The sequence below is a fragment of the Scyliorhinus torazame genome, chromosome 14, assembly GCF_047496885.1.
Source record: "Scyliorhinus torazame isolate Kashiwa2021f chromosome 14, sScyTor2.1, whole genome shotgun sequence".
NCBI lineage: Eukaryota > Metazoa > Chordata > Chondrichthyes > Carcharhiniformes > Scyliorhinidae > Scyliorhinus > Scyliorhinus torazame.
This window is the reverse complement of record NC_092720.1, coordinates 198851824-198876114: the sequence shown is the minus strand read 5'-3', so window position 1 is coordinate 198876114 and position 24291 is coordinate 198851824. Positions and strand designations below refer to the sequence as shown.

The 24291-nt window shown below is 49.3% G+C and overlaps 1 protein-coding gene across 3 annotated transcripts in view; it reads right to left on the bottom strand.

Annotated features, from left to right (window-relative positions):
* Window positions 1–24291, bottom strand: part of LOC140390332 (uncharacterized) — a 108070-nt gene that overhangs the window by 74432 nt on the left and 9347 nt on the right. For all 3 annotated transcript variants that reach the window (XM_072475402.1, XM_072475403.1, XM_072475404.1), the window contains exons 2-3: window positions 12905–13127; window positions 1235–1537 (exon numbers count right to left, since the gene is read on the bottom strand). In XM_072475402.1, coding sequence (XP_072331503.1) covers window positions 1235–1537; window positions 12905–12998 — 397 coding nt within the window. In that variant the 5' untranslated portion in view covers window positions 12999–13127. The remainder of the gene's footprint in view (window positions 1–1234; window positions 1538–12904; window positions 13128–24291) is intronic.

Genomic DNA, 24291 nt, shown 5'->3' with positions numbered 1-24291 from the left:
TAGGCCGACGCCGGAGGAATTTCCGCCCCGCCAGCTGGCGGAAACGGCCTTTGGTGCCCCGCCAGCTGGCGCGGAAATGACATCTCGGGGCGGCGCATGCACGGGAGCGTCAGCAGCCGCTGACAGTTTCCCACGCATGCGCAGTGGAGGGAGTCTCTTCCGCCTCCGCCATGGTGGAGACCGTGGCGGAGGCGGAAGAGAAAGAGTGCCCCCACGGCACAGGCCCGCCCGCGGATCGGTGGGCCCCGATCGCGGGCCAGGCCACCGTGGGGGCACCCCCCGGAGCCAGATCGCCCCGCGCCCCCCCCCCAGGACCCCGGAGACCGCCCACGCCGCCTTGTCCCGCCGTTCAAAAGGTGGTTTAATCCACGCCGGCGGGACAGGCAATTTATCGGCGGGACTTCGGCCCATCCGGGCCGGAGAATCCAGCGGGGGGGCCCGCCAACCGGCGCGGCCCGATTCCCGCCCCCGCCGAATATCCGGTACCGGAGACTTCGGCAACCGGCGGGGGCGGGATTCACAGCAGCCCCCGGCGATTCTCCGACCCGGCGGGGGGTCGGAGAACGACGCCCAAGCTTTGTGGTAAACCACTTGTCTGAAGCTATTTGTCAACCAACAAGTCATTATTGGAGATTAAACTACATGGCTATGCTGGGACAGGAGTCCAGCACAGTGCTGGGATATTTATTGTGCTCTCATGCTCTCGATGTAAATAAACTAGGTACACAAAACCAAGACAGATAGCACAGCCTCCCCCACTCCGCTGCTCCCTGTCTGTCTATCATCCTATCTGTCTGTCTCCATACCTCTGGCCTGTAAGGCTACATTTGTACCACAAAAATCAGTGGGAGGCTTTTCTGCTTGAATGGGCTCCTTTGGGCCAAAAGACACAGAGCATCGCAAAGTCAGAAACCGAGCTATACAGATGAAACGGGGTGGAAATTTATAAATGTCACAAGTGACTTTCCTCGTAACTTGAGTGGCGTCTAGGTGAGGACTGCCCGTATTCAGATCAATAGATTTTTCTCTTGGGTACTAGACATGGGAGATGATTAGAAAAACAGGTAAATGCACGGAAGGTGCAGATTAACCACCATATAACAGAATAACATAACAGGGCTTGAGGGGATGGAATAGAATGTTTGTGTTCCTATTCCGTATTCTTAAGGAGTGAACAGTTAATAAGCTGAAACGTTTGTCATTTCCAACGTGATAAAGTATTGAAAACACTTACCAATGAGTTTCAAATCTGTACTCCATTCCCTATGTCCATTTACAATGATGGTATAAACCCCTTGGTCATTGGGTTTTAAATTGTTTAACATCAGAGACCCATTGGATGTAAAATATCGCAAACGTGATTTGAAGTTTTCATTTGGTTCCTCTCGTTGGTAACCTGATGCATGATCCAAAATAGTACACGGGTTTCCATCACTGCCAGTAAACACCCATTCAACATTGTCACTCAGATCAGCTCCACGTTCAGGATCCAGTAAAACTGATGAACCAATGGCACCAAAAACTTCATTCCTTCCATCTGATGAACAGAAAATGTATTCTTTTAACATATGGCAATAAAACACTGAGCTGCAATTTTAAAAACTATGAAGAAAAGCAAGAGCAAATGCTAAAGAGGCACCACTCCCCCATGTGTCACCTCACGAATGGGACAGAGGCGGCAGCACAGTGGAGAAGTGGCTTAGCCCTGCTGCCTCACGGCGCCGAGGTCCCAGGTTCGATCCCGGCTCTGGGTCACTCCGTGTGGAGTTTGCACATTCTCCCCGTGTTTGAGTGGGTTTCACCCCCACAACCCAAAAATATGCAAGGTAGATGGATTGGCCACACTAAATTGCCCCATAATTGGAAAAGAAAATGAATTGGGTACTCTAAATTTTTAAAAACAGGAATAGGACAGGGGAAATGACACATCCCTCTCTCAGAAATAAGGTAGGGAGGCAGTGAGACGAGGGAGGAAAGTGGCTGCATAGGGTCAGAGATTCCCGACTCCCGCCCCGCCTGCCTTGCCTGACCTGAAGGGAGGAGATGGGGACATGGCCATGCTAAATTACCCCTTAATCATTAAAAAAATGAATTGGGTACCTGTGAAAACATTTTTTTTCTCTCGAAAGTCTGTTTCAATTATCTCCTGATGTTAAATTTTGTTTCATAGTAATCGTGTAGATGCAGCTTTAGGTTTTACCACATTAAAGTGCGACAACAACCAAGTTGTTGATGAGGAGAGGGTGCCCAGAGGGGAGAAAAGAAATCCACACTTTGTTCGATGATTTTTTTTAAATGATGTTTTTATATTATTTGTCTCTTATGCCAAGGTGCAAAGAATGATAATCTATTCTGGAAAATGTTAAGAGGCGATTGTTAGAAGTGGTTAAATCAACTGTGGTTGTTAAATGATGCGATTAAGCAAGTTGTTAACAAGACAAAGTAGTTAAGCTTTGCAGAATCTAAAACGTGGTCTGCATGAGGTTATGCTGAAATATTAATTACACCACTGAGGTTCATAACATGTGCTGATGTTGAAGGAACAATCATTATGTTTCCTTTTAATTTATTCCTGGGATGTGGGTGACACTGGCTAGGCCAACATTTATTGCCCATCTCGAATTGCCCAAGAAAGTGGCAGTGAGACGCCTTCTTGAACAGCGGCAGTCCTCGAGGTGTAGGTACATCCACAGTGCTGTTACGGAGGGGGTTGCAGGATTTTCACCCGGTGAAGGAACGGCCATTTTGTTTCCAAGTCAAAATGTTAAGTGCCTTGAAGGGAAATTTCCAGGTGACGGTGTTCCTATTCTTGTCTTTCTCGATGGCAGTGGCCGTGGGTTTTGCAAGGTGCTGTCAAAGGAGGTTTGGTGAGTTCCTGCATTGCATCTTGTAGTGGGTACAAGGCTGTCACTGTGCGTTGCTGGTGGAGGGAGTGAATGTTTGTTTTAGCACAGGGCTGAATCGCTGGCTTTTAAAGCAGGCCAGCAGCACGGTTCAATTCCCACACCAGCCTCCCCGAACAGGCGCCGGAATGTGGCGACTAGAGGGTTTTCACAGGAACTTCATTTGAAGCCGACTTGTGACAATAAGCGATTTTCATTTCATTGTGGACGGGGTACCAATCAAGACGCTGTTTTGTCCTGGATGGTGTTGATCTCAAGTGTTATTGGACTTGCTCTCATCCAGGTAAGTGGAGAATATTCCATCACACTCTTTGTAGATAGTGGACAGGCTTTTGGGAGTCAGGGGGCGGGATTCTCCCATGCCACGCCGTATGGGAGAAATGCCGCTCGCGCCATTGTTTCCGACGCCGGCAGGAGATTCTCCGAGGAGCGGAGAATCGGCGACATTTGCGCCGACGCGTTAGGCGTGGCGCCGATCGCGAGCCGCGATGGGCCGAGCGGCCGCGCGGAAACGGCAGAGTCCCGCCGGCGCTGTTCACACCTGGTCGCTGCCGGCGGGAACTCTGCGCGTAGGGTCGGGTGGCGGCCTGTGGGGGGGGGGGGGGGGGGGGGGCGCTCGTTCACCGGGGGGTGGGGGGTCTAATCCTGTTAGAATTTTGTAAGTTTTGAAGATCCGCTCTCTCGTTTTTAAACTCCAATGAATACAACCCTGACTGACTTAGCCTCTCCTCATATTTAAAAAAAAATCTTAGAGTACCCAATTCCTTTTTTTTCTCCAATTAGACAGGGAGGAAGGCGTCGAGCGAGGGAACCGTGGTTTACCAAGGAAGTGGAATCTCTTGTTAAGAGGAAGAAGGAGGCCTATGTGAAGATGAAGTGTGAAGTTTCGGTTGGGGCGATGGATAGTTACAAGGTAGCGAGGAAGGATCTAAAGAGAGAGCTAAGACGAGCAAGGAGGGGACATGAGAAGTATTTGGCAGGAAGGATCAAGGAAAACCCAAAAGCTTTCTATAGGTATGTCAGGAATAAGCGAATGACTAGGGAAAGAGTAGGACCAGTCAAGGACAGGGATGGGAAATTCTGTGTGGAGTCTGAAGAGATAGGCGAGATACTAAATGAATATTTTTCGTCAGTATTCACTCAGGAAAAAGGTAATGTTGTGGAGGAGAATGCTGAGCCCCAGGCTAATAGAATAGATGGCATTGAGGTACGTAGGGAAGAGGTGTTGGCAATTCTGGACAGGCTGAAAATAGATAAGTCCCCGGGACCTGATGGGATTTATCCTAGGATTCTATGGGAGGCCAGGGAAGAGATTGCTGGACCTTTGGCTTTGATTTTTATGTCATCATTGGCTACAGGAATAGTGCCAGAGGACTGGAGGACAGCAAATGTGGTCCCTTTGTTCAAAAAGGGGAGCAGAGACAACCCCGGCAACTATAGACCGGTGAGCCTCACGTCTGTAGTGGGTAAAGTCTTGGAGGGGATTATAAGAGACAAGATTTATAATCATCTAGATAGGAATAATATGATCAGGGATAGTCAGCATGGCTTTGTGAAGGGTAGGTCATGCCTCACAAACCTTATTGAGTTCTTTGAGAAGGTGACTGAACAGGTAGACGAGGGTAGAGCAGTTGATGTGGTGTATATGGATTTCAGCAAAGCGTTTGATAAGGTTCCCCACGGTAGGCTATTGCAAAAAATACGGAGGCTGGGGATTGAGGGTGATTTAGAGATGTGGATCAGAAATTGGCTAGCTGAAAGAAGACAGAGGGTGGTGGTTGATGGGAAATGTTCAGAATGGAGTACAGTCACAAGTGGAGTACCACAAGGATCTGTTCTGGGGCCGTTGCTGTTTGTCATTTTTATCAATGACCTAGAGGAAGGCGCAGAAGGGTGGGTGAGTAAATTTGCAGACGATACTAAAGTCGGTGGTGTTGTCGATAGTGTGGAAGGATGTAGCAGGTTACAGAGGGATATAGATAAGCTGCAGAGCTGGGCTGAGCGGTGGCAAATGGAGTTTAATGTAGAGAAGTGTGAGGTGATTCACTTTGGAAGGAATAACAGGAATGCGGAATATTTGGCTAATGGTAAAGTTCTTGAAAGTGTGGATGAGCAGAGGGATCTAGGTGTCCATGTACATAGATCCCTGAAAGTTGCCACCCAGGTTGATAGGGTTGTGAAGAAGGCCTATGGAGTGTTGGCCTTTATTGGTAGAGGGATTGAGTTCCGGAGTCGGGAGGTCATGTTGCAGCTGTACAGAACTCTGGTACGGCCGCATTTGGAGTATTGCGTACAGTTCTGGTCACCGCATTATAGGAAGGACGTGGAGGCTTTGGAGCGGGTGCAGAGGAGATTTACCAGGATGTTGCCTGGTATGGAGGGAAAATCTTATGAGGAAAGGCTGATGGACTTGAGGTTGTTTTCGTTGGAGAGAAGAAGGTTAAGAGGAGACTTAATAGAGGCATACAAAATGATCAGGGGATTGGATAGGGTGGACAGTGAGAGCCTTCTCCCGCGGATGGATATGGCTGGCACGAGGGGACATAACTTTAAACTGAGGGGTAATAGATATAGGACAGAGGTCAGAGGTAGGTTCTTTACGCAAAGAGTAGTGAGGCCGTGGAATGCCCTACCTGCTACAGTAGTGAACTCGCCAACATTGAGGGCATTTAAAAGTTTATTGGATAAACATATGGATGATAATGGCATAGTGTAGGTTAGATGGCTTTTGTTTCGGTGCAACATCGTGGGCCGAAGGGCCTGTACTGCGCTGTATTGTTCTATGTTCTATGTTCTAAGGGGCAATTTAGCCTGGTCAATTCCCCTATCCTGCACATTTTCTGGGTTGTGGGGGTGAGACACAGGCAGACAAGGGGAGAATTTTCAAACTCCACACGGACAATGACCTGGATCGAACCCAGGTCCTCAGCGCCGTGAGGAAGCAGTGCTAACCACTGGGCCACCAGGCTGCCCTAGTCTCTCTTCATATGACAGCCCCGCCATCCCAGGAATCAGCCTGGTGAACCTTCGTTGGCTCGTTGAGTATCCACCTCTCCCAATTACACCCATTCAAATAATAATCTGTCTTCCTATTTTTGCTACCAAAGTGGGTAACCTCACATTTATCCACATTACACTGCATCTGCCATGCATGTGCCCACTCACTCAGCCTGTCCAAATCCTGCTGAAGCATCTATGCATCCTCCTCACAGCTCACCCACCCACCCAAATTTTTATCATCTTCAAATGTGGAGGTAATACATTTATTTCCCTCGTCCAAATCATTAATATGTAATGTGAACAGTTGGGGTCCTCGCACAGATCCCTATGGTACCCCACTAGTCACTGCCTGCTAATCAGAAAAAGACCCATTTATTCCAACATTTTTGCTTCCTGTATGCTAACCAGCTTTCTATCCATCTCAGGACACTACCCCTAATCCCATAAGATTTTACTTTACATATTAATAGGGCAGCACGTGGCAGAGTGGTTAGCACTGCTGCCTATGGCGCAGAAGACACGGGTTCAAATCCCGGGTTCCCGTAACAGCCTCCCCGAACAGGCGCCGGAATGTGGCGACTAGGGGCTTTTCACAGTAACTTCATTTGAAGCCTACTTGTGACAATAAGCGATTTTCATTTTCAATTAATTTCAAATCTCGGCCCTGGGTCACTGTCTGTGTGGAGTTTACACATTCTCCCTGTGTCTGCGTGGGTTTCACCCCCACAGCCCAAAGGTGTGCAGGTTGGCTGAATTGGCCACGCTAAATTGCCCCTTCATTGGGAAAAAAAATAATTGGGTACTCTAAATGTATTTTAAAAAAACTTTACATATTAACCTGTTATGTGAGGCCTTGTCAAAAGTGTTCTGAAAGTCGAAATAAACCACATCCACATTTGATATTTAAGAGTCAACTACATTGCTATGGATCTGGAGTCACATGTAGGTCACACCAGGTAATGATGGCAGATTAACCTCCCTAAAGGATATGTGTAAACCAGACAGGTTTTTATGACAATCGAAAATAGTTTCATGGTGATCGTTTTAAGACATTTTTAATTTCAGATTTGTAGCATATTCAAATTCATACACCTGGGGCGGGATTCTCCACTCCCGCGCCGAAATGCCCACGCCGCCGTGAACGCCGTCGAGGTTCACGACGGCACGAAACGGCCCCGATCCCGAACGATTCACGCCCCGACAATGGGCTAGGATCGGGGCCGCGTCATCTACACGCGCCAGGCCTTGTCGCCGCATAAAGGTGGCGCCGCATAGATGACGCGGCCGGCGCCGCATAACTGACGTCACCCGCGCATGCGTGGTTGCCGTCCTCTCTACGTCCGCCCCGCAAGAAGATGGCGGACGGATCTTGCGGGGCCACGGAAGGAAGGAGGTCCTCCCACAGAGAGGACGGCCCGACGATCGGTGGGCACCGATCGTGGTCACCCCACATTTTAGGTGCCCCCCGGTGCAGGATCCCCCCTCGCCCCTGCAGGCCGCCCCCCCCCGCCCCCCCAGCGTTCACGCACCGCCCACGACTGCAGCGACCAGGCGCCGGGGGGAACCCGCCGTTTTGGCCTGGCCGCTCGGCCCATCCGGGCCTGAGAATAGCCGGGGTGCCGGAGAATCGCCATTTTGGGTGTCTCCGGCGATTCTCTGGCCTGCGGCCCGCGGAACTCGACCGGGCCGTTCCCGCCGCTTGGGAGAATCACGGGAGGGCGTCGGAACGGCGTCCCGGGAAATTTTGGCGGCCCAGGCGATTCTCCTAACTGGCGTGGGAGTGGAGGATCTCGCCCCTGGTTCATAGTTTTTTTTAAGGTTAATTTTAGTCCTTGCAAAATGAATGTTTGCCTACAGAAAATGAGATTAATGCAACTAAAGCGCTTTGAATACTGCACTCAAAGCCTGGGGCCCATGTTGACTCAAGGAGCTAACGAGAAAGATATGAAGCAGGTGGGCTTCCATAGCTGGAGAATTGGGGATGTGATCCATATTGCTTGCAAAGAAATGCAGGCCAGAGAGTTGTTTTCTTTTGGGAGTTAGAGCTGTGTTTAGTTTAAAAGAATTCAGTGAGCCCTGGAAGGCTACATTGTTATGGGGATTATCATAGAATTTACAGTGCAGAAGGAGACCATTCGGCCCATCGAGTCTGCACCGGCTCTTGGAAAGAGCCCCCTACCCAAGGTCAACACCTCCACCCTATCCCCATAACCCAGCAACCCCACCCAACACTAAGGACAATTTTGGACACTAAGGTCAATTTATCTTGGCCAATCCACCTAACCTACACATCTTTGGACTGTTGGAGGAAACCGGAGCACCCGGAGGAAACCCACGCACACACGGGGAGGATGTGCAGACTCCGCACAGACAGTGACCCAAGCCGGAATCGAACCTGGGACCCTGGAGCTGTGAAACAATTGCGCTATCCACAATGCTACCGTGCTGCCCACAATGGGTAGGGGCTTAAGGTCCATTTATCCTGTGTGATTGCTACTGGTGTGAGTGTTCTACAGCAGGTGAAAAGACATACCAAAAACCTACTGCTGTTAGCAAGCTATGGGCAGCAAAAGTGTTGTAGTTTGCTGGCTTTGTGTAGTTCGGGCTCAGAAGTCCCAGGAGCTATTTGATACCGTTGTGCAGTGAAGGGCTCAGGAGAATCCCCTTGAAAGCTGAGAAGGTCAGTGGCTCGGTGTTGGGAATGGTTAGGCCAATGGGCTGCACGGTAGCACAGTGGTTAGCACTGTCGCTTCACAGCGCCAGGGTCTCAGTTTCGATTCCCGGCTTGTGTCACTCTCTGTGAGGAGTCTGCACGTTCTCCCCTGTGTCTGCGTGGGTTTCCTCCGGGTGCTCCGGTTTCCTCCCACAAGTCCCGAAAGACGTGCTGTTAGGTGAATTAGACATTCTGAATTCTCCCTCAATGTACCCGAACAGGCACCGGAATGTGGCGGCTACGGGCTTTACACAGTAACTTCATTGCAGTGTTAATGTAAGCCTCTTGTGACGATAAAGTTTTAAAAATGAAGTAGCCCTGGCAGCCATTTATGGCTTGGTGAAGCTGGGGGGATTGGAACATGGTAAAATCGAGGGGCAGTGCCATCAAAGTGAAGCTAGGTGTTGTTAAAGAGCTGAAATGCATCGTTAAGTCGAGGCTGGGGGGTGAAGACAGGGGAACGGGAGTATCAGGAGACTAGTTTGAAAGCCTGGGAGTTGTGCAGTTATTGAGGCAGTCTGAGTTGCAGCGTCTTTGAGGGAATTCAGAGGCTTGATCTTCAAAAATGATGGTTTGGAGACACTCATGAGAGAGACAGAATTTTAATGAGATTGGTTGACTCAGTGTTTACAGGCATTTGGGTGCGTTGCTGAGAAATCTCTGGAACATTTTTCATTTATTGTGCAATGTGAAGTGTTCACATGTATCTCAAACTAAACCAGAATGGTAAGAGATTTAGATTGATATTATAAATTGTATTGCCTTTTTGACCTTGTATATTAAAGTTTATTCTTGTTTGTTCAAAATGTGTGAATCTTATGGCTTTATACGAACACTGACAATCTTTGAAATACTCTAGGAGCTAAAAAAAGCCATTCAAATCCCTTTGAAAAAAATCATGCCTCAACGAACAGGCGCCGGAATTTGGCGACTAGGGGCTGTTCACAGTAACTTCATTTGAAGCCTACTTGTGACAATAAGCGATTTTCATTTCATATCAGGACAAGTCCATTGCTCTTTTTTTTTTAAAATGCAGCCATGCATTCAGAGGCCATATCTTTTTATTAAAACAGTAAAAAATGTATACAGGGCCAAACGGTACAAATATTAATTTTGCGTTGGAGAAACAGCGTACTCTCCCCTTAGTACCAATGTACGGGCAAAGGGGGGGTAGGACACTCTGATTATTGAAACAGTTCTCAACACAGTTGTACAAAAAACAAACGGTACAAGCACTAAACTTTGAGCTGGTGAGACCAGATTCCCTCGCCTCTGTACCAACAGAAGCGAAAAGAAGGGGGGGGGGGGGTGTTGGTGGAGGGGCCCAATAAGGCACTGGCTGAACTATCTATGGAGGCAGAATAACAAAAGAACCTTTAATCATGATGTGCCTGATTCTGGGAGTCCCCCGGAGGGGGTGAAGGGCGACAGTGTCAGACACGAATGATTGCACTCCACTGCAGAGAGCCTCGTGCACCCTCCGCTCCCGACGCTGGGCGGCTGACAGCCTTCGGACAGTCGCCTAGCAACTTGATTATGAAACAGGCTAAACAAATTGCAACAGGCACTGGAATGTGGCGCTTAGGAGATTTTCACAGTAACTTCATTGCAGTGTTATTAAAAATGTAATAATCTTTATTGTCACAAGTAGGCATACATTAACACTGCAATGAAGTTACCGTGTAAGCCTACTTGTGACAATAAATATTAGCCTACTTGTGACAATATAGATATATAGATTATTATTATTACATTACTTGATGGCCTGATTGGCTGAGATCCAAGAATGATTCATGCATTGAATCCCGTGACAGGCTGTTGCCACAGTTACAGATGACTGCTAGCTCTGCATAACTTAAGAGTTTTATTCCTTTGGGGATCATGTCATTTTTTGTTTTAAGTGGTTTTTCAATGACTTGCATGTTTGCTTGGACAAGATTAAAGGTCTTTTTTTTATTTAGAGTAGCCAATTATTTTTTCTCCAATTAAGCAGCAATTTAGCGAGGCCAATCCACCTACCCTGCACATCTTTGGGTTGTGGGGGTGAGACCCACGCAGACACGGGGAGAATGTGCAAACTCCACACGGAGAATGACCTGGGGCCGGGATCGAGCCAGGATCCTCAGTGATGCAGACAGCAGCTAACCACTGCACCACCATGCCACCCCTAAGATTAAAGATCTTCAATGGGAATTTCACTGGCTGGCTGTGTTTAAATGACCTTAGGGGCATTTTCCCAAAGGGAATGCTGAATGCCTAATTTCCAATTCCAGACTAGGGTTTCTCCCATGGGTTCATGACTACTCTACGGAGTAGTCCTGGCAAAAGCCAGCCCAAAATTATGGAAAAATTGAAAACCCCTGCAATAAGGCTGGCAAGAATGGGTGGGTTGTGTCTAGGCTTATTGATGCCCTTATCCTGTGCCAGAAACAGGAACGTGGGGTGGAAATCCCAGAGTTAGGTTGCTCCTGTGGGGGGAGGTCGGGAATGCGAGCCCCCCCCCCCGCTCTTGTGGGGAGGGGGGGAATGCGAGCCCCCCCACTCCTGTGGGGGGAGGTCGGGAATGCGAGCCCCCCCCCGCTCCTGTGGGGAAGGGGGGAATGCGAGCCCCCCTGCCCCTGTGGGGGGTGGTCGGGAATGCGAGCCCCCCCACTCCTGTGGGGGGAGGTCGGGAATGCGAGCCCCCCGCTCCTGTGGGGGGAGGTCAGGAATGCGAGCCCCCCCACCCCTCGCTCCTGTGGGGGGAGATCGGGAATGCCAGCCCCTCCCCCCCCCTCCAGTGGGGGGAGGTCCGGAATGCGAGCCCCCGCTCCTGTGGGGGGAGGTCGGGTATGCGAGCCCCCCCCCCAGCTCCTGTGGGGGGAGGTCGGGAATGCGAGCCCCCCCCCGCTCCCTTCCCAAAGGAATGAATTAAGCATTTTGTTAACGAGGGAACTTTTAAATTATTACCTGGTAGGGCAGCACGGTGGCGCAGTGGGTTAGCCCTGCTGCCTCATGGCGCCAAGGTCCCAGGTTCGATCCCGACTCTGGGTCACTGTTCGTGTGAAGTTTGCACATTCTCCCTGTGTTTGCGTGGGTTTTGCCCCCACAACCCAAAAAATGTGCCGTGTAGGTGGATTGGCCACGCTAAATTACCCCTTAATTGGAAAAAATAAATCGGCTACTCTAAAATCTTTGTTTTTTTAATTACCAGGTTACCCACTCCTAGACTTTCAAGGGTTAATGTTCAGGGACATGGGAGGGTGGCTTGGACAGAGGTTAACGTGAGGGGACCATGTAGCTGACTAATATGTATTTATGACTGTGTGCCACTTCTTAATTTTTAATATATACATGGATATAGCTAGAAAGAGCTTGTTTACATTTGATTTGTGCCACTATTTCATGGCAATAAAGGGGCATTAACATTATGAAAATGTTTGAGGTTCCCCGATGTTCTTGAGGGTCACTAGGGATTCCGTGGCCTAACATTTGGGCAACCCTGGTGGTATAATGTATACAATGTACCATGTGTTTCAGCAGCAGGTGAGGCTGCAAGAATCAGGTGAAAGTGCGGAGGCAGTCTTTGATGGCACTGATATGTAATCAGAAGTGCTCTCTTCAGAGCCAAATGACACCAATATTGCAAAGAGCTTCAGACTATTGCCAGGGCGAAGGATAGTCGGTGACTGGGATCTGAGAATGATATTGGGCTCCCCAGTATTTAACTGGAGGTAATTTCTGCGCATCCACATAAGCAGCCTGCCAAATGGGCATTGATGAATCAAAGGGTGATTCCTAATCACCTTTGATGAAGTGGAGAGCAGTGCTGCGAAGGCGGAGCTGGGCGTCCTATTTCACGTTTGTGTATAAAGTGCTTTCTGAAGACGTTGCAGCATAGCTCCTGGCAACAACATTGCAAAGTTATGACTATCGACCGGATGCATGTTTAAAGCCTTCTGCTTAACCGCAGCAACAGCAGCTCTGAGGCTGTAATATCGCAGCAGAAAGTTTAATGCTCTGGTGTCCCACTGCAGGGACCTGACCAACTCGCGGGAGCTGGCATCTCCCCCCCCCCCCCCCCCGGGACCTGACCAACTCGCGGGAGCTGGCATCTCCCCCCTCCCTCTCTCCTCCGAGCAGGATTCCCGGCCTCCCCCACAGGAGCGGAGGGGCTCGCATTCCCGATCTCCCCCCACAGGGGCGGGGGGCTCGCATTCCCGACCCCCTCCCCCCCCCGAGCGGGCTCGCATTCCCGACCTCCGATCCCCAGCCCCACTTGAAGACCGGCCCCCAGTCACTAATTTACCTGCTTCACCGAGAGTCCTGTGTCTGCGGAAACCGAGAGGCTGCAACAGGGCGAGGGCGAAGAGAAGAACCGGACAAGTGAATCGATAATTCATCGAGAATTGTAGCCAAATCAAAGGGAGCTCACCGGGACACGACTTTTACTCTCCATGTTCGAGAGAACTCGCTTTCGGTTTGACAACTCCCGTCCCCAGAACACCCCCTGCTACTCAATCGGAAAGCACCTAGAAACCAGGAAGTGAGCTTGGTTATTATTTTGACAAATGTGAACTACAGAACAGACTGAGACCATTCAGTCCACCGTGCCTAGGATGGCTCTTCCAATGAAAAGTGCTATCTCCCACCCCACCCCACCCAACCCTGCACATTCTTCCTTTTTAAAAATAAATTCAGAGAACCCAAATCATTTTTTCCAATTAAGTGGCAATTTAACGTGGCCAGTCCACCTTTGGGTTGTGGGGGCGAAACCCACGCAAACACAGGAAGAATGTGCAAACTCCACACGGACAGCGACCCAGAGCCGGGATGGAACCTGGGACCTCGGCGCAGTGCTAACCCCTGCGTCACCATGCTGCCCTACATTCTTTCTTTTTATGGAGAATTTAATTCAGTCTTGAATCATAGAATCCCTACAATGCAGAAGGAGGCAATGTGGGCCACCGGGTTTGCACCAACACCACTCTGCCTACACGGTCCACTTTCCTGCCCTCGCCTCTTAAACCTAACCTGCACATCCCTGGACACGAGGGGGCAATTTAGCATGGCCAATTCACCTTGTCTGCACAGAGAGTGCAGAAGGAAGTGATTGAGTCTGCCCCCCACCCTTCGAAAAACCACTCTGCCTAGGTCTAATTCCTGCAACCCCAACCCTATGGGATACTTTAGTGTGACCAAACCACCTAATCTGCACATCTTTGGACATATCTGTGATTGATTGATTTGATTTATTGTCACATGTACCGAAGTACAGTGAAAAGTATTTTTCTGCGGCCGAGGGAACGTACACAGTACGTACACAGTAGAGAAAAGAATAATCAACAGAGTACATTGATGAATGGAAATCAACAAATAGTGATTGGTTACAGTACGGATCAAGGGGCCAAAAAAAGCAAATACATAAGCAAGGGCAGCATAGGACGTCGTGAATAGTGTTCTTATAGAGAACAGATCAGTCTGAGGGGGAGTCGTTGAGGAGTCTAATAGCTGTGGGGAAGAAGCTGTTCCTATGTCTGGATGTGCGGGTCTTCAGACTTCTGTACCTTCTGCCTGATGGAAGGGTCTGGAAGAGGTCAAAGCCTGGGTGGGAGGGGTCTCTGACAATGCTAGTCCACCTTCCTGAGGCAGCGGGAGGTGTATACAGAATCAATGGGAGGGTGGCAAGCTTGTGTGATGCGTTGGGCTGAGTTCACCACACTCTGCAGTTTCTTGGAATCTTGGGCCGAGCAGTTGCCATAAGCTGTGATGCAGCCACATACAATCACAGAATTTTCAGTGCAGAAGGAGGCCATTCGGCTCATCGAGTCTGCACTGGCCCTTGGAAAGGGCACCCTACCTATGCCCACCTATGCGCACACCTCCACCCTATCCCCGTAATCCAGTAACCCCACCTAACCTTTTTGGATACTAAGGGCAATTTAGCATGGCCAATCCACCTAACCTGCACACCTTTGGACTGTGGGAGGAAACCGGAGCACCCGGAGGAAACCCACGCAGACACGGGGAGAACGTGCAGACTCCGCACAGACAGTGCCCCAGCCGGGAATCGAACCTGGGACCCTGGAGCTGTGAAGCAACAGTGCTAACCACTGTGCTACCTTAAAAACAAATTAAATAAAATAGAGATGGAGGGTCCGGTGAGGTGGTGTTCTTACGCAATGTGGAGCTGGTGGACCCCAATGTGGTTCCTAGTGAGCATGTCTGTCGTAAATGTTGGTTGCTTGAGGAACTCAGAGTTGATGAGCTGGATTCTGAGCTTCGGACGCTGCAACACATCAGGGAGGGGGAGAGGTACCTGGACAATGTATTCCAGGAGGCAGTCACACCACTTCCATTAAATACCTTAAATTTGGCCAATGGTCAGGGACAAGAGGGTGTGGCTGTAAGTGCGGCAGGTAGAGGGATCGAGGAGTTGGGTTGCAGGAGCCTCAGTCCTGAACTTGTCCAACAGGTCCGAGATTCTTACTCTTGTGTGGACGGGAATGGGACTGCAGGGAGGGTGAGCAAACTGACCATAGCACCATGGTAACAGGGAGCCATTCAAGTGGGGGGGAGAATAAAAGAAATGTAGTCGTAATGGGTGTTAGTATTGTTAGGGGCATTGACACTGTTCTCTGTGGCCAGGACCAAGGATCCCAAAGGTTGTGTTGCCTGCCTGGTGCTTGGGTTGGGAATATCTCATCTGGGCTGCAGAGGAGCTTGGAGTGGGAGGGTACAGATCCAGTTGTCGGGGCGGCATAGTGGAGCAGTGGTTAGCACTGCTGCTTCATGGCGCTGAGGACCCGGGTTCAATCCCGGACCCATGTTACTGTCCGTGTGGAGTTTGCACATTCGCCCCGTGTCTGCGTGGGTCCCCACAAGTCCAAAGATGTCCAGGGTAACAGGAGGGCAGCAAGGTTGCACAGTGGTTAGCATTGCTGTCGAGGGAGCTGAGGACCCGGGTTCGAATACCGGCCCTGGGTCACTGTCCGTGACGAGTTTGCACGTTCTCCCCGTGCCTGCGTGGGTCTCAGCCCCACAACCCAAAGATGTGCATGGTAGGTGGATTGTCCACGCTAAATTTCCCCTCAATTAGAAAAAGTAATCGGGTACTCTAAATTTATTTAAAAAAAAGATGTCCAGAGTAGGAGAATTGGACATGCCGCTTAATTGGAAATGAAAGAGAATTGGTTGCTCTAAATTTATTTTTTCAAAAGATCCAGTTGTCATGGTCCACATAGGTACCAACAACATAGATAGAACAAGAACAGAGGTTCTGCTAAGGGAGTAAGAACAGCTGGGAGCTAAATTAAAAAGCAGAACCAAAAAGGTAATAATCTTTGGATTATTAGCTGAGCCACAAGCTAATTTGCATAAAGTCAATAAGGTTAAGGAGGCAAATGAGTGGCTCAAAGTTTGATGTGGGAGGAATGGGCTTGAATTCATGGGACACTGGCACCAGTACTGGGGAAGAGGGGACCTGTTCCAATGGGAAGAACTTCATCTGAATAACACTGGGACCAGAGTCTTGGCGAATCGTAAAACTAGGACTGTTGATAGGGCTTTAAACTAAATGGCGGGTGGGGTTTCAGTTGTACGGAGAATTAGAAATTCAAAGTTAAAGGAAAGGGTAGAAGTGCTTGTTGTGTTGGGTGCTCTGGATCCGTGGAACACATACAGGCCATCAACACTTAAAATAGTGCAACACTATTTTATTAAGTTGGAAACTGTTGAACATACTTTCACTGTGGGTTAACATGATGTTAGATTAAACTAAAGACCTATGCCTGTCCGAACCAGTCTATGCACTCAGCACATGGTGAAGATCTGTGCTGCAAACGGTGTTGTGTGTGTTGATTGGTCTTGCTGTGAGTCCATCAGTGTGTGTGTGTCTGCACCATGATATACTGGTGTATATTATGACAGTGCATGTTAATGATAAGGACTTTCAACTAGTTAAAGTACCTGAGGTCTCAGGAGAGGTTAATAAAGTTTCCAGACCACGTATAGAACAGAGAGTATTGAAGTTGGCAATAATCTAACCTAAGGCAGAGCAAAAACGGTGACAAGTGTGAGAAGGGAGGTGGTCAATGCAGGACTGAGGGTGTTGTACTTAAATGTGCGCAGTATACGGAACAAGGTAAATGAGCTTGTTGCGCACATTGAAATTGGCCGGTACAATGTTGTGGGCATCACAGAGATGTGGCTGCAAGGGATCAGGGCTGCGATCTAAATATCCAAGGATATGTGTCCTATAAAAAGGGACAGGCAGATGGGCAAAGTTACATTGGTCATAATGAATGAAGTTAAATCGATAGCAAGAAGCGATATAGGATCAGAAGGCATAGAATCTGTGGGGAGAGTTGAGGAATCATAAAGGTAAAAAGACCCTGATGGGAGTTGTGTACAGGCCACCGAGCACTCGTCTGGATGTGAGTCAGAAAATAATTCAGGAGATAGAAAAGGCAGACAAAAAAGGCAATATTACAGGGCAGCACGATGGCACAGTGGTTAGCACAGCTGCCTCACGTCGCCAACTCCCAGGTTCGATCTCGGATCTGGGTCACTGTCCATGTGGAGTTTGCACATTCTCCCCGTGTTTGCATGGGTTTCACCCCCACAACCCAAAGATGTGCAGGGTAGATGGATTGGCCATGCCAAAATTGCCACTTAATTGGAAAAAAATAATTGGGTACTCAAAATTTATTTTCAAAAAGGGACTGCTGCCTACTTCGCTGAAGACCCAGTTTCGATCCCGGGCCCAGGTCACTGTCTGTGTGGAGTTTGCACATTCTCCCCGTGTCTACGTGGGTTTCACCCCCACAACCCAAAGATGTGCAGGTTAGGTGGATTGACCACATTAAATTGCCCCTTAATTGGGAAAAATAATTGGGTACTCTAAAACCTAAAAAGAAAACCTAACCACTGTGCTGCCCAGTTGGAAAAAAAATAATTGGGTACTTTAAATTTATTTTTTAAGAAATGGTCTGGATACTACGGCCAAATAGCCTTGCGTTATAACCATTCTATAGTTAACAATGACACATTTGTCAAAAAGATGGAATGGACAATTATAAAGGTCACATACACACATGTTCAAGTACCTGCTACTGCATTCCTTGGGCAGCCTTTACATCACTGAGACTGCCTATTACCAACTCAATAACATTTCATAGAATTTACAGTGCAGAAGGAGGCCATTCGGCCCATCGAGTCTGCACCGGCTCTTGGAAAGAGCACCTACCCAAGCCCACACCCCCACTCTATCCCCATAACCCAGTAACCCCACCCAACACTAAGGGCAATTTTGGACACAAAGGGCAGTTTATCATGGCCAATCCACCTAACCTGCACATCCTTGGACTGTGGGAGGAAACCGGAGCACCTGGAGGAACCCACGCAGACACGGGGAGAACGTGCAGACTCCGCACAGACAGTGACCCAAGCTGGGAATCGAACCTGGGACCCTGGAGCTGTGAAGCAATTGTGCTACCCACAATGCTACCATGCTGCCCAATGGGCAGCTCCCATCACCAGAACTACATATGACTCTAGATGTGGGTGCTTCAGCCATACCTTCGTCACCTCTAGACATGACTATTTTGGTACGTTCCTGACTGGTCTCCAACATTCCACCCTCACCAACTTGACATTGTCCGAAACGGAGTTTTCAAAGAATCGCTACAGTGCAGAAAGAGGCCATTCGGCCCATCGAGCCCACAGCGACCCTCTGAAAGAGCACCCTAACTAGGCCTGCTCCGCCACCCTATCCCTGGAACTCTACAACCTCACCTAACCTTTAGACACTAAGGGCAATCCAACTAACCTGCACATCTTTGGACAGTGGGAGGAAACCGGAGCACCCGAAAGAAACCCACAAAAACACAGGGAGAACGTGCAGACTCCGCGCGCACAGCCATCCGAGGCCGAAATTGAACCTAGGTCCATGGTGCTACAAGGCAGCAGTGCTAACCACTGTGCCACCATGCTGCCGTTTCCATTTCATTTATTATATTAAAGGCAAGATATAAATGCACTTTCACGTTATGGTTAATGGATCCATGTATTCTTACTCACGCCAAGCCCCTTCACCCATAATCTCAGCACTGACTGACATATATTGGTTCCTGGTAATGTAATACCTCCATTTTAAAATTCACATCTTTGTTGTCAAATCCCTTCATGATCTTGCCCCTCCCAGTCTCTGTAATCTCCTCCGTCCTTAGAATCTTCAAAGATATCTGCGCACCTCCAATTTTCACTGAGCAAAACTGAGGGTGGCACATTGGTAAGCACTGCTGCCTCAGCGCCAGGGTCCTGGGTTCGATTCCAGCCTTGGATGACTGTGTGGAATTTGAACGTGCCTGAGTGGATTTAGAATAGGTCATAGAATCTACAGTGCAGAAGGAGGCCATTCAGCCAATCGATTCTGCACTGGCCCTTAAAAAGAGCATCCAACTTAAGCCCATGCCTCCACCCTATCCCCATAACTCAGTGACCCCACCTAACTTTTTGGACATTAAGGGCAATTTAGCATGGCCAATCCAACTAACCTGCACATCTTTGGACTGTGGGAGGAAACCGGAGCACCCGGAGGTAACCCACGCAGACACTGAGCAGCACGTTGGCTTCACAGCTCCAGGGTCCCAGGTTATATTCCCAGTTTGAGTCACTGTCTGTGCGGAGTCTGCACGTTCTCCCCGTGTGTGCGTGAGTTTCCTCCGGGTGCTCCGGTTTCCTCCCACAGTCCAAAGATGTGCAGGTTAGCTGGATTGGCCATGATAAATTGCCCTTAGTGTCCAAAAAAAGGTTAGGTGGTGTTACTGGGTTACGAGGATAGGATGGAGGTGTGGGCTTAATTGTGGTGCTCGTTCCAAGGGCTGGCGCAGATTCGATGGGCGGAATGCCCCCTTCTGCACTGGGAATTCTATGAAAGTGCAAACTCCACACAGTCACTGGAGGCCGGAATTGAACCTGGGTCCCTGGAGCTGAGGCAGCAGTGCTGACCACTTGTGCCACCGTTTCCTCTGGGTGCTCAGGTTTCCAACCACAGTTCAAAGGTGAGCATGTTAGGTGGATTGGCCATGCTAAGTCGCCCCTTAGTGTCCAAAAATGTGCAGGTTAGGTGGCATGTTAGATTCAGAAAAGTAGACCAGGATCAAATGTGGTAGGTTCTGTACACAGGCTTTTAATGAGGATCCACATAAAGGTGGCCGGGAGATAGTCATCCTTAACTTAAGGAGTCACCTGAGGGCAGCATGGTGGCGCAGTGGTTAGCACTGCTGCCTCAGGGCGTCGAGGTCCCAGGTTCGATCCTGGCTCTGGGTCATTGGCTGTGTGGAGTTTGCACATTCTCCCAGTGTTTGTATGGGTTTTGCCCCTACAACCCAAAAGATGTGCAGGGTAGGTGGATTGGCCACGCTAAATTGCCCCTTAATTGGAAAAAAATTGGATACTCTAAATTTATTTTAAAAAAGAAAATAAAAAAGGAGTCAGCCAAACTCCTCTCCCTTACAGACATGAGAGCACAGATTATGGGCGGAATTGTCCCACCCCCCACGCCGGGTGGGAGAATCGCTGGGGCGCCGCACGAGTCCCGCCACGCCGCCCCGACACCCGCACATGATTCTCCCACCAACCCCCCCCCCCCAAACCTGCGCGGCGAGAATCACGGCTGGCCGCGTCGTGATGGGCCGAGCGGCCTGCCCAACACGACGGCTTCCTGCTGGCGCCGTCCACACCTGGTCGCTGCCGGCGGGAACAGCGCGGGAACGCTGGGGGAGGCGGCCTGTGGGGGGGGGGGAGGATTCCTGCACTGGGGGTGGCTTCAAAAGGGGTCTGGCCCGCCTTCGGTGCCCACCGATCGGCGGGCCGGCCTCTCTGAAGGAGGACCTCCTTTCCTCCGCCGCCCCGCAAGATCCATCCGACATCTTCTTGCGGGGCGGCCTCGGGGAGGACGGCAACCGCGCATGCGCGGTTAATGCCATTTACGCGGCGACGGCTGCGTCATTTACACGGCACCGCATTTACGCGGCGCCAAGGCCCGACGCGTGTAAATGACGCGACGCTGCAACTAGCCCCCCTGGGGCGGAAGAATAGGGGGCTGGGAGCGGACTCCGATACCGGAGCGAAACAGTCCGGTTTTCACTCCGACGCCGGGACTTTGTCTCCCGAAGGGAGAATTGCACCCTATGTACCTTTTCGGACAACCGTTCTGTTACCACTCTTTTTACTCCTGTCACTATCGTATATCCTGGACTTTTCCTTCTTGCGGAACTGGCGATTGTGGTCCTGGCAAATCGGCTGACGGTCCTTCATTTGCGGCCTGTTGCCCGTGGGGCCTCGTTAAGTGGACCAAATTTTGTTTCAAAATAAATTCAGAATACCCGATTATATTTTCTCCAACTAAGGGGCAATTCAGTGTGGCCAATCCACCTAACCTGCACATCTTTGGGTTGTGGGGGTGAAACCCACGGAGACATGGGGAGAATGTGCAAACTCCACACGGACAGTGACTCAGAGCCGGGATTGAACCTGGGTCCTCAGCGCCATTGGCTAACCACTGTGCTGCCCTTTAGGTGGGCCAATTAAAGTTGACTAGCATTCCCGCCCTCGCCAGGCCGAGCGCTGGGAAGCTCGCGGCAGTTCCCGCTCACTACCACACTCAGAAATGTTTCCGGTGAATCGCACCCCTAGTTTCCCTTATCAGCTATCTGGCCATGTGGCCAAACCAGCTTCTTCCTGCTGAATCATTTACCTTTTAATATAAAGGCTAATATGGTCACCCCCTTCTGATTCACAGAATATTTTCATAATGCTTAGTCTGGAAATATTACAATATCAATTATGCTTAAGGTTATACAAAGTGAGTTCTTACTATAAGTGTGGAGCCATAATCACAAGTTGTAAAGGTTGTACAGGGTGAGTACATGGTATGGCATTGATTGCATTGACATTCTACACTAGTCTTTATGTATGTAGATATATATATAGTCAGTTAATACATAGTGCTAAATAATACTCGTAAGCTAAAAAGTATTGTTGCAAATTCAGCCATGTATTGTTAAAGGCCTCATTCAGAGTTGAAGGTAATAAACCTAAGTTAGCCCATTACTTAGATGCCTGTGATTCCGTTGCAATTCCCCAGTGCCACAGAGTTTCCCTAATTGTTCCTCATGCTGGTACCAAATGTGGAAACTGGGTTAGCACAGTGGGCTAAACAGCTGGCTTGTAATGCAGAACAATGCCAGCAGTGCGGGTTCAATTCCCGTACCGGCCTCCCCGAACAGGTGCTGGAATGTGGCGACTAGGGGCTTTTCACAGAAACTTCATTGGAGCCTACTTGTGACAATAAGTGATTATCATTATTACTTGATGCATTAACACTTGGTGATACTTGTTGATCCTTTGTTAGCCTGGCCTCATGCCCGAAATCAATAGTTACTTCAGAAGTGTTCTGATCTTCACAAAGGCCTAATTCAGCTCGGCCATTGAGATAACATGTATCCTGCAAACCTCACACACTCTGTTCTTGCATTTTTTTAAAATAAAAACAACAGGGGAGCACAGTGGTTAGCACTGTGGCTTCACAGTGCCCGAGTCCCAGGTTCGATTCCCGGCTTGGGTCACTCCGTGTGGAGTTTGCACATTCTCCCCGTGTTTGAGTGGGTTTCACCCCCACAACCCAAAAATATGCAAGGTAGATGGATTGGCCACACTAAATTGCCCCATAATTGGAAAAGAAAATGAATTGGGTACTCTAAATTTTTAAAAACAGGAATAGGACAGGGGAAATGACACATCCCTCTCTCAGAAATAAGGTAGGGAGGCAGTGAGACGAGGGAGGAAAGTGGCTGCATAGGGTCAGAGATTCCCGACTCCCGCCCTGCCTGCCTTGCCTGACCTGAAGGGAGGAGATGGGGACATGGCCATGCTAAATTACCCCTTAATCATTAAAAAAATGAATTGGGTACCTGTGAAAACATTTTTTTTTCTCGAAAGTCTGTTTCAATTATCTCCTGATGTTAAATTTTGTTTCATAGTAATCATGTAGATGCAGCTTTAGGTTTTACCACATTAAAGTGCGACAACAACCAAGTTGTTGATGAGGAGAGGGTGCCCAGAGGGGAGAAAAGAAATCCACACTTTGTTCGATGATTTTTTTTAAATGATGTTTTTATATTATTTGTCTTTTATGCCAAGGTGCAAAGAATGATAATCTATTCTGGAAAATGTTAAAAGGCGATTGTTAGAAGTGGTTAAATCAACTGTGGTTGTTAAATGATGCGATTAAGCAAGTTGTTAACAAGACAAAGTAGTTAAGCTTTGCAGAATCTAAAACGTGGTCTGTATGAGGTTATGCTGAAATATTAATTACACCACTGAGGTTCATAACATGTGCTGATGTTGAAGGAACAATCATTATGTTTCCTTTTAATTTATTCCTGGGATGTGGGTGACACTGGCTAGGCCAACATTTATTGCCCATCTCGAATTGCCCAAGAAAGTGGTAGTGAGACGCCTTCTTGAACAGCGGCAGTCCTCGAGGTGTAGGTACATCCACAGTGCTGTTACGGAGGGGGTTGCAGGATTTTCACCCGGTGAAGGAACGGCCATTTTGTTTCCAAGTCAAAATGTTAAGTGCCTTGAAGGGAAATTTCCAGGTGACGGTGTTCCTATTCTTGTCTTTCTCGATGGCAGTGGCCGTGGGTTTTGCAAGGTGCTGTCAAAGGAGGTTTGGTGAGTTCCTGCATTGCATCTTGTAGTGGGTACAAGGCTGTCACTGTGCGTTGCTGGTGGAGGGAGTGAATGTTTGTTTTAGCACAGGGCTGAATCGCTGGCTTTTAAAGCAGGCCAGCAGCACGGTTCAATTCCCACACCAGCCTCCCCGAACAGGCGCCGGAATGTGGCGACTAGGGGGTTTTCACAGGAACTTCATTTGAAGCCGACTTGTGACAATAAGCGATTTTCATTTCATTGTGGACGGGGTACCAACAAGACGCTGTTTTGTCCTGGATGGTGTTGATCTCAAGTGTTATTGGACTTGCTCTCATCCAGGTAAGTGGAGAATATTCCATCACACTCTTTGTAGATAGTGGACAGGCTTTTGGGAGTCAGGGGGCGGGATTCTCCCATGCCACGCCGTATGGGAGAAATGCCGCTCGCGCCATTGTTTCCGACGCCGGCAGGAGATTCTCCGAGGAGCGGAGAATCGGCGACATTTGCGCCGACGCGTTAGGCGTGGCGCCGATCGCGAGCCGCGATGGGCCGATGGGCCGAGTGGCCGCGCGGAAACGGCAGAGTCCCGCCGGCGCTGTTCACACCTGGTCGCTGCCGGCGGGAACTCTGCGCGTAGGGTCGGGTGGCGGCCTGTGGGGGGGGGGGGGGGGCGCTCGTTCACCGGGGGGTGGGGGGTCTAATCCTGTTAGAATTTTGTAAGTTTTGAAGATCCACTCTCTCGTTTTTAAACTCCAATGAATACAACCCTGACTGACTTAGCCTCTCCTCATATTTAAAAAAAAATCTTAGAGTACCCAATTCCTTTTTTTTCTCCAATTACACAGGGAGGAAGGCGTCGAGCGAGGGAACCGTGGTTTACCAAGGAAGTGGAATCTCTTGTTAAGAGGAAGAAGGAGGCCTATGTGAAGATGAAGTGTGAAGTTTCGGTTGGGGCGATGGATAGTTACAAGGTAG